This window comes from Bubalus bubalis, chromosome 21 (genome assembly GCF_019923935.1).
Source record: "Bubalus bubalis isolate 160015118507 breed Murrah chromosome 21, NDDB_SH_1, whole genome shotgun sequence".
NCBI classification, from domain to species: domain Eukaryota; kingdom Metazoa; phylum Chordata; class Mammalia; order Artiodactyla; family Bovidae; genus Bubalus; species Bubalus bubalis.
This window is the reverse complement of record NC_059177.1, coordinates 13,959,559-13,977,668: the sequence shown is the minus strand read 5'-3', so window position 1 is coordinate 13,977,668 and position 18,110 is coordinate 13,959,559. Positions and strand designations below refer to the sequence as shown.

The 18,110-nt window shown below is 39.4% G+C and overlaps 1 protein-coding gene across 6 annotated transcripts in view; it reads left to right on the top strand.

Moving 5' to 3' along the window:
* Positions 1-18,110, top strand: part of ULK4 (unc-51 like kinase 4) — a 505,777-nt gene that overhangs the window by 379,249 nt on the left and 108,418 nt on the right. For all 6 annotated transcript variants that reach the window (XM_045163883.1, XM_045163885.1, XM_045163880.1 and 3 more), the window contains one exon: positions 9,620-9,805. In XM_045163883.1, the coding sequence (XP_045019818.1) occupies positions 9,620-9,805 (186 nt within the window). The remainder of the gene's footprint in view (positions 1-9,619; positions 9,806-18,110) is intronic.

Sequence of the window (18,110 nt, the reverse complement as noted above, 5' to 3'; positions counted from 1 at the left end):
ACCCAGATAATCTGACCTAGAGCCAGACATCCTGGAATGCGAAGTCAAGTGGGCCTTAGAAAGCATCACTACGAACAAAGCTAGTGGAGGTGATGGAATTCCAGTTGAGCTATTCCAAATCCTGAAAGATGATGCTGTAAAAGTGCTGCACTCAATATGCCAGCAAATTTGGAAAACTCAGCAGTGGCCACAGGACTGGAAAAGGTCAGTTTTCATTCCAATCCCAAAGAAAGGCAGTTCCAAAGAATGCTCAAACTACCACACAATTGCACTCATCTCACATGCTAGTAAAGTAATGCTCAAAATTCTCCAAGCCAGGCTTCAGCAATATGTGAACCGTGAATTCCCTGATGTTCAAGCTGGTTTTAGAAAAGGCAGAGGAACCAGAGATCAAATTGCCAACATCCGCTGGATCATGGAAAAATGAAGAGAGTTCCAGAAAAACATCTATTTCTGCTTTATTGACTATGCCAAAGCCTTTGATTGTGTGGATCACAATAAACTGTGGAAAATTCTGAAAGAGATGGGAATACCAGACCACCTGATCTGCCTCTTGAGAAATTTTTATGCAGGTCAGGAAGCAACAGTTAGAATTGGACATGAAACAACAGATTGGTTGCAAATAGGAAAAGGAGTACATCAAGGCTGTATATTGTCACCCTTTTTATTTAACTTATATGCAGAGTACATCATGAGAAACGCTGGACTGGAAGAAACACAAGCTGGAATCAAGATTGCCGGGAAAAATCTCAATAACCTCAGATATGCAGATGACACCACCCTTATGGCAGAAAGTGAAGAGGAACTCAAAAGCCTCTTGATGAAAGTGAAAGTAGAGAGTGAAAAAGTTGGCTTCAAGCTCAACATTCAGAAAACGAAGATCATAGCATCCGGTCCCATCACTTCATGGGAAATAGATGGGGAAACAGTGGAAACAGTTTCAGACTTTATTTTTCTGGGCTCCAAAATCACTGCAGATGGTGACTGCAGCCATGAAATTAAAAGGCGCTTACTCCTTGGGAGGCAAGTTATGACCAACCTAGATAGCATATTCAAAAGCAGAGACATTACTTTGCCAACAAAGGTTCATCTAGTCAAGGCTGTGGTTTTTCTTGTGGTCATGTATGGATGTGAGAGTTGGACTGTGAAGAAGGCTGAGCACCGAAGAATTGATGCTTTTGAACTGTGGTGTTGGAGAAGACTCTTGAGAGTGCCTTGGACTGCAAGGAGATCCAACCAGTCCATTCTGAAGGAGATCAGCCCTGGGATTTCTTTGGAAGGAATGATGCTAAAGCTGAAACTCCAGTACTTTGGCCACCTCATGCGAAGAGTTGACTCATTGGAAAAGACTCTGATGCTGGGAGGGATTGGGGGCAGGAGGAGAAGGGGACGACAGAGGATGAGATGGCTGGATGGTATCACTGACTCGATGGATGTGAGTCTGAGTGAACTCCGGAGTTGGTGATGGACAGGGAGGCCTGGTGTGCTGCGATTCATGGGGTCGCAAAGAGTCGGACACGACTGAGCGACTGATCTGATCTGATCTGATGGCTAATGATGTTGAATATCTTTTCCTGTGCTTATTGCCCATTTGTATACCTTTTTGGTAAAAATGTCTTTTTTTCTTTGCCCTTTAAAAAATTAAGTTATTCGTCCTGAGTTGTAAGATATTTTATATTTAGTGTGTATACACATCCCTTATTATGTATTAGATTTACAGTAATTTTCCCTTGTTCTGTGGGTGATCTTTTCATTTTCTTCATATATGGAGATGAAATCGTTAATCAGTTTTGTTGTTGTTCTTGTGCTTCTGGTGTTATATGCAAGGAGCATTGCCTAACCCAAAGTCACGAAGGTGTAATTACTTTTATATTTTCTTCTAAAAGTTTTGTATGTTTTATTTCAGTTCAGTTGCTCAGTCGTGTCCAACTCTTTGCAACCCTGTGGACTGCAGCCCACGAGGCTTCCCTGTCCATCACCGACTCCCAGAGCTTGCTCAAACTCATGTCCATCAAGTTGGTGATGCCATATGTTTGGCTCTTATATTTAGATATTTGATCCATTTGGAGACAGTTTTTGGATGAGGTGTGAGGTATGGGTCTAACTGCATTCTTCTGCGTGTGGATACCTACTTGTCTCAGCACAATTTGTTTAAAAAGGCTATTTTCCCCCCATTAAATTGTCTTGGTATGCTTGTCAAAAATCAGTTTACCATAAATGTAATTGTTGAATTTGGGACTCTAAATTCTATTCCACTGATCTTTTTATATTCTTATGCCAGTACTACATTGACTGGATTATGGTAGCTTTGCAGCAGAATTTGAAATTGGGAAATGTGAGCCTTCCAAATTTATTCTTCTTTTTTAAGATCATTTTGGCTATTAGTCTCTTGCATTTCTAATGAATTTTAAGATCAGCTTATCAAATTTCTGCAAAAATAATCCAGCTGCAGCTCTGAATGCTTTTTATCTGCAGATCAGTTTGGGCATATTGACAACCTAATAATATTAACTCTTCTGATCCTTGAACGTGACATGTTTTGCTGTTTATGTACCTTCTTTAACATTTCCTAGAATGTTTCAGCTTTCAAGTCATGTGCTTCTTTTAACTTCAGTTTTAAATATTCTTTTTGATGCTATTCTAATGCAGTTGTTTTCTTTGTTTCCTTTTTACATTCTTCATTGCTAGTGTGCAGGCATACAATTGATTTTTGAATATGGATCTCATATTCTGCCCCTTTGGTGAACTTGTTTATTTTTGATAGTTCTTTAATGGATTCACTAGTATTTTCTGTATGTAAGAGTATGTCATCTGCAAATAGAGGTTTCCTTTCTAGGTGATTTCTACTTATTTTCCTTGCTTAATTGCCATAACTGAAACTTCCAATATAATGGTGAATATAAATGGCAAGAATGGACATCTGTCTTGTTCATGATCTTAAACCATGTAAGTATGGTGTTAGCTGTAAATTTTTCCCCAGATACCCTTTATCAATTTGAGAAAGTTGTCTTCTATTTATAATTTGTTGAGTGTTTTTTAATACTAAAAAGGTTTTTAATTTTGTCAAATGCTTATTCTGTGACCATTGAAAGGCTCATATAATTTTTGTCTTTTATTCTATTCCTGTTGCACAGAACATTGATTGATTTTTAGATGCTAAACTAGCCTTTCATTCTTATGATAAATTCCACTTGGTCGTGATGTATAATCCTTTAATATATTGCTGAATTTGGTTTGTGAACACTTTGTGGAAGTTTTTGCATTTATATTCATAAGGGCTATTGGTCAGAAATTGTCTTTTCTTGGAATGTGTTTGTCTGATTGTGGCATCAGAGTAATACTGGCCACTAGACCATTCCAGTATGACCTAAATCAAATCCCTTACTATTATACAGTGGAAGTGACAAATAAATTCAGGGGATTAGATCTGATAGACAGAGTGCCTGAAGAACTATGGACAGAGGTTCGTGACATTGTACAGGAGGCAGTGATCAAGATCATCCCCCCAAAAAAGAAATGCAAAAAGGCAAAATGGTTGCCTGAGGAGGCCTTACAAATAGTTGAGAAATGAAAAGAAGCAAAAGGCAAAGGAGAAAAGGAAAGGTATAACCATTTGAATGCAGAGTTCCAAAGAATAGCAAGGAGAGATAAGAAAGCCTTCCTCAGTGACCAGTGCAAAATTTCATACAAAGATGAGCACAATAAAGGAGAGAAATGGTATGGACCTAAAAGAAGATATAAAGAAGAGGTGGCAAGAATACACAGAAGAACTATACAAAAAAGATCTTCCTGACCCAGATAACGATGGTGGTGTGATCACCCACCTAGAGCCAGACATCCTGGAGTGCAAAGTCAAGTGGGCCTTAGGAAGCATCTCACAAACAAAGCTAGTGGAGGTGATGGAATTCCACTTGAGCTATTTCAAATCCTAAAAGATGATGCTATGAAAACGCTGCACTCAATATGCCAGCAAATTTGGAAAACTCAGCAGTGGCCACAGGACTGGAAAAGGTCAATTTTCATTCCAATCCAAAAGAAAGGCAATGCCAAAAAATGTTCAAACTACCACACAATTGCACTTATCTTACACGCTAGCAAAGTAATACTCAAAATTCTCTAAGCCAGACTTCAACAGTATGTGAACCGTGAACTTCCATATGTTCAAGCTGGTTTTAGAAAAGTCAGAGGAACCAGAGATCAAATTGCCAACATCCACTGGATCATCAAAAAAGCAAGAGAGTTCCAGAAAAACATCTACTCCTGCTTTATTGACTATGCTGAAGCTTTTGACTGTGTGGATCACAACAAACTGTGGAAAATTCTTAAAAGAGATGGGAATACCAGACTACCTTACCTACCTCCTGAGAACTCTACATGCAGGTCAGGAAGCAACAGTTAGAACTGGACATGGAACAACAGACTGGTTCCAAATCAAGAAAGGAGTACATCAAGGCTGTATATTGTCACCGTGCTTATTTAACTTATATGCAGGGTACATCATGTGAAATGCCAGGCTTGATGAAGCACAAGCTGGAAACAAAATTACCGGGAGAAATATCAGTAACCTCAGATATGCATATGACACCACCATTATGGCCGAAAGCAAATAAGAACTAAAGAGCCTCTGGATGAAAGTGAAAGAGGAGAGTGAAAAAGTTGGCTTAAAACTCAACATTCATGTGCACGTGTTCCCATGGCGGATTCATGTTGATGTATGGCAAAACCAATACAACATTGTAAAGTTATTAGCCTCTAATTAAAATAAATAAATTTAAATTAATAAACCTCAACATTCAAAAGACTAAGATCATGGCATCCAGTCCCATCACCTCATGGCAAATAGATGGGGAAACAGTGGGAACAGTGAGAGACTTTATTTTTCTGGGCTCCAAAATCACTGCAGATGGTGACTGCAGCCATGAAATTAAAAGACGCTTACTCCTTGGAAGGAAAGTTATGCCAACCTAGACAGCATATTAAAAAGTAGAGACATTTCTTTGCCGACAAAGGTCTGTCTAGTCAAAGGTATGGTTTTTCCAGTGGTCATGTATGGATGTGAGAGTTGGGCTACAAAGAAAGCTGAGTGCTGAAGAAATGTTGCTTTTGAACTGTGGCGTAGGAGAAGACTCTTGAGAGTCCCTTGGACTGCAAGGAGATCCAACCAGTCTGTCCTAAAGGAAATCAGTCCTGAATATTCCATTGGAAGGACTGATGTTGAAGCTGAAACTCCAATACCTTGGCCACCTGATGTGAAGAACTGACTCCTTGGAAAAACCCTGCTGCTGGGAAGGATTGAATGCAGAAGGAGAAAGGGATGACAGAGGGTGAGATGGTTGGATGGTATCACTGACTCAATGGATATGAGCCTGAGAAAGCTCCGGGAGTTGGTGAAGGACCAGGAAGCCTAGCATGCTGTGGTCCATGGAGTTGCAAAGAGTAGGACATGACTGAGCAACTGAACTGAACTGAAATATTGGCCACACAGAATGAGTTTGGAACTGTCCATTTTCTTTAGCTTTCTGAAAAAATATGTATAGACTTGGTATTACATCTTCCTTGAATCTTTGGTAGAATTTGCCATAAATGCCATCTAAGCTTATAGTTGTCTTGGTAGAAAGGTTTTTAACCACAAATTCATTTTCTCTAGTAGATAAAATACCATCCAGGCTACTAGTTTCTTCAGTGTGAGCTTTCCCTTGCTGTCTTCTCTCTAGTACTTGGGCCTATGAACTCTAGCTGCTTGATTTTCTGAGACTTTTCACTCTGTCTCCTCAGCTTAAAAAAGCTGCTGGTACCCACCTCAGTCGCTGTCTCTCTTAGGCCTGGAGACCTCCGTAAGCCTCTAACCTGGGAGAGGAGTGGAGCTCACCTCAGTTATTTGTCATCACTGTCCTACGTGGCCTCGTATCTTAAAAACCATTGTTTCGTGTATTTTTCTAGCAGTTTGTTTCTTCAGACAGTTGGGTATATCCTTATTCTGTTATTCCAGGGAGATTTTATACCATCACCATCTTTTTTGTAGTGGTGGGGCAAGGGTCACACACACGCAACACAACATCAATTTTACAAGAATCCAACAAATAAGCCATCTTTGGAGTTACTACTTATGATAAGCATCCTCCCATCAGTTCAACAATGGAACTAAAGTAACTCATAAATGAAGAGATGTTACAGTAGATTGAAGTAGAAGCGTGAATACCTGTGCCTGTCTCACTGGCTATTCAAAAGTTATGAAAATAGAGAAAGCCTCAAATATAATCATGGGAGAGCAGAAGAAGCTCTTAATGGAAAAGAAATCTCATGCAGTTACTCAATGATAGAAAGCAGATGGAACTGAATCAAAATCTAGTGAAGAAACCTATTACCCAGAACATACAGAGGAGAAAACTCACCAGAAGGTGGGAACAGATGCTGTTGATCTGTAAACTTCAAGTGGAAAACTGCTGAGGGCCCTAGACTCCTACCAGGCTATTGAAGACGAGCTTTTAGAACTGGCAGGCCAGTCAAGCCCCTTGCCTTAGTCATTGTGCTCAGCTTTCTTCCAGCTTAATATCTTGGGGTCTGCACTGTGAAGAGGATGAGCCAGCTATCTGGTGTGATTTCTAAGATGGGGTCATTACTTAGAAGCATTTCAGAGTTTGAAGAAATCACAGAGAAGATTTGAAGAAATCACAGGGAAAGCAGCATGAAGAAACAGATATACACAAATGCAAAGGAAGTTGGAGCCATCTGCCTGTACTAATCTGCCCACTCTTTCATTCATAAAGTAGGATGCCAGGGACCACCAGACATTTGGGGAAGCCTGATAGCCTGAAGCAGAGAAACCAAGGTGAACAAACAGCTGAGCCCGAAAGAGACAAAGTTGATAGGCAGTGTAACAGGTTGAATTGTGTCCCCTCCCCCCAAAAATGAGATGTTGAAGTCCTAACTCCCAGCACCTCAGAATGTTAAACCTTATTTGAAAACACTGACATTCCAGATGAGGTCAGACTCAAGTAAGAGTGCATCGCTACTCCACTATGACTAGCGTTTTCATTAGAAGACAACCATGTGAAGACAAGAGACTCAGGAGAATTCCATGGGATGACGGGGGCAGAGATAGGAGTTATGCAGCCACAAGCTAAGGAATGCCTGGAATTTCCAGAAAATCACCAGATGCCAGAAAGAAGCAAGGGAATATTCTTCTTTGAGTTTCAGAGGCAGCAAGGTCCTGCTCTTTGATTTTTAAGCTTCTAGCTTCCAGAGCTGTGAGGTAATACATTTCTGTTGTTTATGCCACCCAGTTTGTGGTACTTTTTATGTCAGCCCTAAGGAACTAATACTGGGAGTAAAAGAGAATTTAATAATTCTTATCAAAAACATAAAATGTTCAGATAACCCACAGGAAGGTTAAAAAAAAAAAAGGATCAGGAAAGTAGATGGGGAATAAATAGAAGACAAGTAATAATATTGTATGTTAGACTTAAGCCCTAGCATTTTTATGTTATTTATCTTAAAAATTAAATGATCTAAAGGCACCAAGTAAAAGATAGAAATGACTAGAGGGGATAACAAAACACGATCCAACAGTATGTTGTCTACAAAAATCTCACTTCAAATATAATGATACAGGCAGGTTGAAAGTAAAAGGTGGCAAAGTATATATGGTGAAAATATTAATTTTTAAAAAGCAGGAGTGGCTGTCTTAATATATAGGTTAATTTCCTGGTTGTGATCTTGTACTATAGTTATGCAAGATGTTTCCATTGGGGAGGTCGGATGAAGTGTGTATGGTATCTCTCTGTATTATTTCTTATAATGGCATATGAACCTGCCAATGTCTCAAAATAAGATTCATTCACATGCAAAAGAATGAAGTTGGTTCTCTACTTATATGCAAAGATTAAAATGGAAAGACTTAAATGTAAAAGTTAACTATAAAGTTCTTAGAAGGAAAAATGTGCGCTAACACAATAAAAATTCTTAGAAGTGTAAATCTCAGGACTTTGAAATAGGCAATGGTTTCTCAGGTTTGACACCAAAATCACAAGCAATAAAATGAAAGGTAAATTGGACTTTATCAAAATAAAAAATATTTTGTGCTTCAAAGGACACTGTCAAGAAAGTGAAAAGACAATCCACAGAATGGGAAAACAATTTTGAAATGTGTATCTGCTGAGGGAATTATATCTAAAATACATAAAGGGAATTGTATTTAAAATATATAAAGAATACTTAAACTTAATTATAATAAGACAAATGACCTAGTTTTAAAAATGAGAAAAGATCTGAGTAAACATTTCTCCAAAGAAGATACACAAATGACCAAAATGCACGTGAAAAGATGCTCAGCATCACTAACCATCAGGGAAGTACAGATAAAAGACCGCCATGGGTGGCGGTCCACACACACTAGGGTGTCTGTAATTAAGAAGATAGGTAATGACGAGTGTTGGTGAGGAGGTGGGCAACCTGAAACTCTCATGCTTGGCTGGTGCTAATGGCGGCTTTGAAAAACAGTCTGGCGATTCTTCAGAAAGTTAAACATAGAGTTACTTATTGTATGACTCAGCAATTTCATTTCCAAGTATATACCTGAGAAACAAAACATGTGTGCACAAAAATGTATACACACATGTTCACAGCAGTACTACTCATACTGGTCAAAAGTGAAAACAACTCAAATGTCCATCAGCTGATGAATGGACAAACAAAATGTGGCATATCCATTGCATGATAAAAAGAAATGAAATGCTGATGCGTGCTACAGCGTGGGTGAATCCTGAAAATATGCTAAGAGAAAGAAGTCAGTCACAAAGGATCATATTTTATATGATTTCAAGTATCTGAAATGTCTACAACAGGCAGATCCAAAGAAAGCAGGTTAGCACTGACTGGGTAGAGAGGAGGAGATGATACAGGGTTTCTTTTTCAATTAAAATGAAAAAATTCTAAAAAAAAAAAAGAAAAAAAAATTCTAAAATTGGTTTTGGTGGTGTTTGCACAACTCTGAATATACTAAAAAAATCATTGAATGATGGATACACATGAAATCACTAAGTTGTATGACCTAGGAATTGTATCTCAACAAAGCTATTAGAAGTAAAACTTTAAAAATTAAAAGATCAAAATGCTATGGTATGATTATTATTTCATAATATACCTTGTAATATAGAAACAATACTTTCTCTCCCACCTGTTTAGTCAATAATGATTTGGAAACAGTTCAAACAATTTCTTAATATCTTCTAGGAAGTGGATTTTCCTAAACAAGCTATGTCAACAAGAATGTAAGAGTTGTGCCTTAGAAAAATCAGTGTTTCCACACCCATAGACACACACACTCCTGTATGAACATATGCATGTGTAAATATGCATGTAATGTATAATTGGTCCTTTGCTTGTCACAGGTCATTCATCACTATGGATTAAAGAAAAGACTGTAGAATTTCCTTCTGATTTTGTGCTGTTAGTCTTGTTTGAGTTACTCTTTACATTTTGAAAAAGATCCATTCACAAGAATATTCAATTAATTAAACTTGGTACTCAGACTGACATTCTATCTTTTAAGCTGTAATTCTTGAGGAATACAAACATCATCTTCATTGAAGCTGATGAAGTCCTGTTTGTTAATTTTCAGCTTCCTAACGAGGATCCGGAAATTTTTGAAGTTTCATCCAAGTGTCTGTCTATACTGGTTCAGTTGTATGGAGGGGAAAACCCAGAGAGCCTGTCTCCTGAAAATGCAGAGACCTTCGCTGATTTACTGACATCCAAAGAGGACCCAAAGGACCAGAAGCTTCTGTTGAGGATTCTCAGAAGAATGGTGAGTCCACACAGAAACTGGGCGGGCGGCCTCAGTGGGAGCCAGGAGACGGGGAGTAATCAGGTTTTTTGACCTCCTTTCAAGAACTCATGATTTCCTTTCCCTGTAGTCACCTACTGTTAACATTTATCATATTCCACATATCTATTTGTATGTACACAGAATTTTTGCTGAACTATGAGAGAGTTAGACATATTGTTTGTGCTTATCCCTTAATATGTGAGTGTGTATTTCCTAATGAAATGAATGTTCTCTTAACTATAGTTATCAAAGTCAGGAAATTTAACATTGATACAAATCTTTTACTAATCTGCCATCCATATTCCAACTTTGTCACCTGTCCCCATAATGTCCTGTATAGCTTGTTTTCCAGTATAGATTCCAGTCCAGCATCATGTATTTTAATAGACAGATGTGCTTAATCCGGGATAGTTCTGTAGCCGTTCTTTGTCTTTCATGAGGTTTCTGAAGAATGGGCCAGGTATTTTGTAGCATTTCCCCTCCATTTAGGTCTCTCTGCTGTGTTCTGGACAGCTTGATTCAGGTAAGTCCCAGAAGAAATCCATCAGATCCAGAAGCTCATGATGTCTATTTGCCGTTTACTGGTGATGTTAGTTTCGATCACTTTGTTAAATCAATGTGTGGTTATTATTTTTTTAAATTTTTAGCAGCTGCAAAGTGGAGATTTTCAAACTCACAGTATTTCTAACTTCCAGTATTGTACTTTAGGGAAAAAAATCCCCTTTTGCACCTTTTATGTTTTGTTTTTAAAAATGTGTACAGCTGATGTTTACCTGAAGGTCCTTTTGAAGACTTTTTACAACAAATCTTGTTCTGCTGGTTTTAAAGGCCATTGTTTACAGTAGCTGTTGGTGAAGTTAGCTGAGGAGTAGGCTCATTAGGTTGTGCCATGTTTTGGCTTGTCTGTGTGTGGTCACTTCTAGATCCAGTTGTTGTGAGGGAGCCTTTGGCAGCAGAGGCTGTGGATGCTCCAGAGAGTTGTCCACAAGACAGATTGTGTTAATTTGATAAACATCTGCAGTACAGGATGGAGCAGAATCTCCATGGCAGATTATGGGTGACAGAACTAAAGGAGAGAGAGAGAGTTACCCTTCTTGCTGCGACATTTTACCTTTGTGTAATAGGCAAGACCTCCCAACCCCGGCAGTGCTTCCTGTCTAGTGGAGTAGCTCCCTGCATAACAGAGTTTAGGTGAGATTCCCAACGTGTAGGATAAATATTTCTGGGCACAGTAGAGCTTGGAATGGTAATCCAGCCTAGCACTAGATGACACTGAATCATATAATAAAGCAGGTATTTCCTCTTCCATTTCATTTTGCTCTTTCTGGTAATTTAAAGGTGAAACTCTCAGTTTGGCACTACTGTGTCTTTAACACCTCTTGAATCTTCCTTTTTTAATAGAGTAAGCCTCTCAGATGACCACCTTTTTCAGTAGAGAGATTTCTTTTTTAAAATAGTTTTATTCAGTTAAAAAAGGCACGTCAATGTGAAATCAAGTACTAGAAAATGTAGTAACATGAGTGATCTGTAGATGTGGCAAAATTGTGTATTTAGTGTTGAATTACAAAAGCTTGGGGGTATATTGACCTCCTATCTGATACGATTAATTTTATAGAGATCCACCATCTCTTATTTGAAAATCTTAGGATGAGGTTTGGCTTGGAATTTACAATTTTCAGGTCTTCTTGGCATGGTTTCTTAGGCTATACATGACATGATCCTATAGGGGTCACGGGCACCACTGTTGTCAAGCATGGTAATATTTCTGTCCCAAAATATATGAACATTCACACTAAGTGGGCAAATAAAAATTATATGTGACTCCATGGAAGTCAGGTTTTGTCACCAAATATGTTTTTAAATGAAACTTACAAAAAAAATTGATTTTCAGAGCTTTCTAGATTTTAGATTTGCAGATGGGAGATTATGGACTTGTCTCTGAAATAAATTACATCATTTTCTAAAACCAGATTAATTTAATCATGCAGAAAACAATTAGATACCAGCTTAGTCAAAGGAACCAGACTATACCATCTTTTAGTTAATTTCACAGTCTGAAATGATTTCCTTATAGTTTCTGACCTGCCCCCTATAGGACCAGGTAGGTTTTGTCTGTGGGAGAAAAGTTGAACCCTAGTGACTTTATCTGTGTATGTGAAATTAAAAGTAGTTTCTGGTGCTGCTCATCCTTTTTTTTTAAATTGTAGTAAACATAATATAAAGTTTGCCAGCCGTCTGTGGTAAGTGCTTTATCATCTGAAAACTTTCTAAATTATCCCTGAATCAATCAGTGTTGGATTCAGGTGATGCAAAACACACAATCAGGAATTCTGGGTCTTGAGCTTGCCTATCCTGAGGCTCAACTGTTTAAACTTGGTACTGATTTCAGTATGTTTGGAGAGAAACAGCAGCAGATGATGCAAAGAGGTGTATGGTGCCAGCGCCCACTCCCCAGCTGATGTGAGCCTTCCTGCCCTCTCTCTCTCACTGCTTCCTGTCTTCACCTCCGTGGCTGCCATGGATCTGTACTGTCAACTGACTGTTTATTCTCACCTTCACACCTTACCCTTGTTCAGGGTAGTGATGCGATCTTGTTCGTTTTTGTATCTTTAGTGTGTTGCAGTGGTCAGCCAATAATGTTTCTAACTGTGATAAGAACTTTTGATGCATCACCTCATTTAATCTTCACAGCACTCTTAAAGACCAGCTCCAGTGATTGTTCCCATTTGTAGGTTAAAAACTAAGGCTCAGAGAACTTATATAACACTCCGTAGGCCACCAACTGGGAATCGGCAGGGCTGGCATCAACCAAGTTCAACTGAGCCTCACCTGTACCCTTGCCAAGTAGCTGACTGCTTTGCCACTGCTCTGCCCAGTACTGGTCTGGACTCTGAGGGCATTCAGTAAGCTGAGTCTGACTGAGTTTCTATCAGGAAGGCACCTAAGAGATTCATTCTTCATTGTGGGAAAATAAGAGTTATTACTCTGTGCCTGCACTACACTGGGGATACAAAGAAAGTAAAGAATAATCTTCCTGCTCCCTGTCCTCAAGGATCGCTAACTGGAGTGAGACAAAAACACGAGCTTCATTATGAAGCAGAATCTGATTGGTACTGTGTAGAGGAGCCAGCAGAGTTCCACAGAAACAGCCCCTTGGGGGAGGAAATTGAGCAGGACATGGTGTTTGAGCTGAGTGTGGAGGATGTGTTGGTCATCCATGCATGGACCAGGAGGAAGCACATCCTGAAAAATGGCCCTGAAACCCACAGGGCTAGACAGACAGACATGAGAAAGGACCAAGACGGGCCAGAGGGGACCAGACATTTGGAGTTTAGACAAGTTGTTAGAATTAGGAAGTTCTAGTCTCTGAAACCAAAGGACAGTGGTAGCACCTCAATTGAGTTCAAATTACGTTTACTGTGAAATAAGGCTTTCTCATAGTGCCTGGCCTGCGGTTGGAATTTAATAAGCAGCCACTGAGCTGAGTAAGAAATGTCTATAAGATAATCTCTACTTTTGTTGTGGGAGAGTGTTCATTTTTGCTCTTCATTGTATATTGTCTGCTCGTTTGAGTGCTTTATAGATGCACAGGTGAGACTGAGCGGCACTTTGATAGGCATTCAGTTGGTCCCCAGCCTGACACTTCAGTCCCCTCCACTGTATTGCCTTCAGGTTTCTGAGGAATGGATGAGACTGGATAGGCAGATGCATGGAAGATCGGAACCTGGGAGAAAGAAAGAATGTGACAAATTTCCTGTACTTAAATCCTTAAATCTTAAGGGGGCCAGCTTCTCAGGCTCTCCTACTTGGACTGGAGGAACCAGATTTGATAGAGAGACAGGGATCAGTCAAGATTTGTTACCTGATTCAGTAACTGGATTAAGGAGGCCTGTTAATTGCAGCCTTCTGTTTGTAAGAAGTTGAAAAGAAAAGCTCCTTAAGGACCTACCTTAAAGGACATTAAGTGCACATTCCTTCCAAGAGCACTTCTCTTTTTGTTTTTCCTAATTGAGGCAAAACTGACATATAACATTAGATTAGTTTTAGGTATGTAAGATAGTGATTTGATTTTTGTATATATCACAAAATGATCCCCATAATAAGTAGAGTTAACATGTATCACATACATAGTTACACATTTTTCTTGTGATTAGAACTTTTAATGTTTACTATCTTAGCAGTTTTCAAATATACAGTATAATATCATTAACTATAGTCACTGTGCTATACATCACATCCCCATAACTTACTTATTTCATAACTGGAAATTTGTACCTTTTAATCTCCTCACCAATTTTGACCCACTCCCCAGCCCTCACCACTTATCTCTTCTCTGATTCTATGAGTTTGGCCTTTTCTTTCTTTTTTTCTTTTAAGATTCCACATATAAGTGAGATTATGTGGAACTGGTCTTTCTATGCTTGGCTTACTTCATTTAGCGTAATTCTCTCAAGGTCGGTCCATCCATGTTGTCACGAATGGCAAGATTTCATTCTTTTTTATGGCAATAATATTCCATTGTATATGTGTATGTATCACATCTTCTTCTATTCTTGGACATTTAGATTGTTTCCATATCTTGGCTGTTGTAAATAATGCTGCAGTGAACATTGGGGTGTATATATCTTTTTGAACTAATGTTTTTGTTTTCTTTGGAAGAATACCCAGAGGTAGAATTTCTGGATCTTAAGGAAGTTGTATTTTTAAATTTTTGAGGAACCTCCTCACTGTTTGCCAGGGTGGTTGCACCAAATTATATTCCCACCAACAGTGACTAGTGTTCCACGTTTTCCACGTCTTTGCCAATACTTGTTATTTTTCTTTTTGATAATACCCATTCTGGCATGTGTGAGGTTGATATCTCATTGTAGTTTTGATTTGCATTTCCCTGATTTTTAATAATGGTGAGTGTATTTTCATGTACCTGTTGGTTATCTGTATGTCTTCTGTGGAAAACTGTCTATGCAGATCTTCTGCCCATTTTTTAATTGTTTAATTTTTAATTGGATTGGTAAGGTTTTTTATTATTCACTTGTATGAATTCTTTCTATATATTGGATATTAATCCCTTGTCAGACATATGATTTGCAGGTATTTTTTTCCCATAAGGTAGGTTGCTCTTTCATTCTGTTGATGGTTCCCTTCATCGTGCGGAAGCTTTTTGCTTTGTCGTAGTCTCACTTGTTTGTTTTTGCTTTTGTTGCCTTCACTTTCCATATCAGATCCAAAACATCATCTCTAAGACCAGAGTCAAGGAGCTTACTGCTTATGTTTTCTCCCAAGAGTTTGATGGTTTTAGCTCTTATGTTCAAGTCTTCAATCCGTTTTGAGTTAGTTTTTGTGTATGGTGTAAGATAGTGGTTCAGTTTCATTCTTTTTCATGTGTCCAGTTTTCCCAGCTCCATTTATTGAAGAGACTGATCTTTCTCTGCCTTATATTCTTGGTTCCTATGTCAAAAACTAATTCACCGTATAGGCATGGGTTTATTTCTGGGCTCTCTATTCTATTCCATTAATCTGTGTGTTTTTCTGCTAGTACCATACTGTCTTGATTGCTATATACTTGTAATATAGTTTGAAACCAGGGAGTGTGATGCCTCTAGCTTTGTTGCTCTTCTTCAAGATTTCTGTGGCTGCGTGGGGTCTTTTGTGGTTCCATACAAATTTTAGAGTTCTTTATATCTGTGAAAAATGCCATGGGAATTTTCAAAGAGATTGCACTGAATCTGTAAAACACTTACGGAAAGTTCTACTCTGTGAGACCGTCTCCTTTTAAGCCCTGATTGAGGAGTGCCCACTTTTCCGCAAGCCCAAGTGAGCCTGGAGGATTTCAGAAAGGGTGACTCCAAATACACTTGGCCCTGCCATTTCTAGGGCCCAGTAATGAGTGTGTCTCAGAGAAGGCAATGGCAACCCACTCCAGTACTCTCGCCTGGGAAATCCCATGGACCGAGAAGCCTGGTAGGCTACAGTCCATGGGGTTGTGAAGAGTCGGACACGACTGAGTGAATTCACTTTCACGCATTGGAGAAGGAAATGGCAACCCACTCCAGTATTCTTGCCTGGAGAATCCCAGGGATGGCAGAGCCTCGTGGGCTGCTGTCTATGGGGTCATACAGAGTCAGACACGACTGACGTGACTTAGCAGCAGCAGCAGCAATGAGTGTGTCTGTAACAGGTACAATGTGGTTACTAGAGAGCTGTCTTGGGAATATTATGGCAGTTTCCTCCCTATGAGTTACACAAAAGGCCCTTTCTTGAAATATCTGTTTCAACTCCCAGTCTTGTGACTAGTAACTTTGTAAAAGCAGAATTTTCACTAACAGATGAAAGAAATAGGATGTTTAATTTGTACTGATGGCATTGGGATATGTTTTGCCCCCAGGGTGCTCTTCCTTATTTAGTCTGTATTTAGAACATTGAAAAAAAGTTGAGGAAACCTAAGGATTTAATTATGTAACTGTCATTTACCAGGAAGTTTGGTGGTTTTATAATTATACTTTGCACTCCAGCTTTACTGTGATAGAAACCCTTCAGATCTCTTCCAAGTTTCAGTCAGTTCAGTTCAGTTGCTCAGTCGTGTCTGACTCTTTGCGACCCCATGAATCGCAGCACGCCAGGCCTCCCTGTCCATCACCAACTCCCAAAGTTCACTCAAACTCATGTCCATCGAGTCAGTGATACCATCCGGCCATCTCATCCTCTGTCGTCCCCTTCTCCTTCCCCGAATCCCTCCCAGCATCAGAGTCTTTTCCAATGAGTCAACTCTTCGCATGAGGTGGCCAAAGTATCAGAGTTTCAGCTTCAGCATCAGTCCCTCGAATGAATATTCAGGACTGATTTCCTTTAGGATGGACTGGTTGGATCTCCTTGCAGTCCAAGGGACTCCCAAGAGTCTTCTCCAACACCACAGTTCAAAAGCATCAATTCTTTGGTGCTCAGCCTTCTTTATGGTCCAGCTCTCACATCCATACATGACCACTGGAAAAGACTGATTCATTCATTCTAATCCAGTCTTGTAGTCATGAATGGATTAGTATTAAAGATTATTACAAATATCCACTCCTTGGGGACCCTTTTCCCTGTGCCTTTCAGAAAATCTTGCTGTATGCTCACCATCATTTCTCTTCCAAATTCTCATGTGGGCCCCCTCGCCCTTTCATTTTCACCATAAGAACAGAGATGTTGTGTTGCTAAAAATGGGTGTAACAGTAGTATCTTCAAGTACAGAGTTTTCAAAGCTCTGAGGATACCAAATAAGAAAAGGAGGAATTCTGAAGCCGTTCGTTTTCTATTTCAGTAGCAGGATAAGTTGTAGATGTCGAATCAGAAGGGACCTAATTGCTATTAGAAAAGTGAAGAACTATTCCTTCAGGTGGAGCAAAAGGCAAAATGATACCTCTCTCTCTCTCTCTCCCCCTCTCCTAGCTAATTTTTCTTATGGTAAATCCTTCTTTTCTTGGCTTATTTTCCTAAAGGAGAAAAACGTGGGGAGATTGTTGTGAAAATTTTTAGAGAAACACTATGTACCCAAAGGCATAAAAAGCCACTGTCATCCATTCTTGTGAAATCTCATCCCTTAGAACATTTTCCTGAGACTGAGAGGATTCTCTCAGGAGTTTCCAAGACGGATCTTTCCCTGAATCCATATACACCATTTATGGTTGAGCATCTCTGCCCATGATTGCCATAGGACTCACAAGTTATTGAGAACTCTTTAATTTAGCTGTATCTTTCCAACAAAGAAACATCTTGCCTAAAAAGTTTTTCCTTAGTTTCCTGAGATTTTGAGCAACACAGAATCAGGAAGCTTATGGCCAGTGGAATAAGGTCACCATTTACTGCCTCATTCTTAGGACCGAAACTTCTGTGTTTCTGAGAGTGAAACCACATCCACCTCAAAGAGCCCGAGGAAGTGTGTGGATCCTCGCTGTAGGTTTCCTGAGGATGTGCAAGTAGCAGAGAAGGCATCTGTGAAATCCACTCTGAGCAGGTCTCATTCTCCTCCTGATTCCTCTACTCATCTCGCCCCCCACCCACTGCACCCTTCCACTTGGAGGCTCCTCATGACCAGGCTGGGGTCCTTCCTGTCTTCTTTCTCCATCTGATGTCTGTGGGCCCTGGGCAGCATCACTTCCTTTCTTTTTTGACTTTTTTTTATATCAGAAGATTCAGCTCTCTACTCACCAGCTGAAATTCTTCTGTCAAATAAAATTCTTTCTCCAAGGGCCCTCTCCTCTTTCAAGTTCCCATTGCCATGGATGATATTTTTACTCACCTTTCT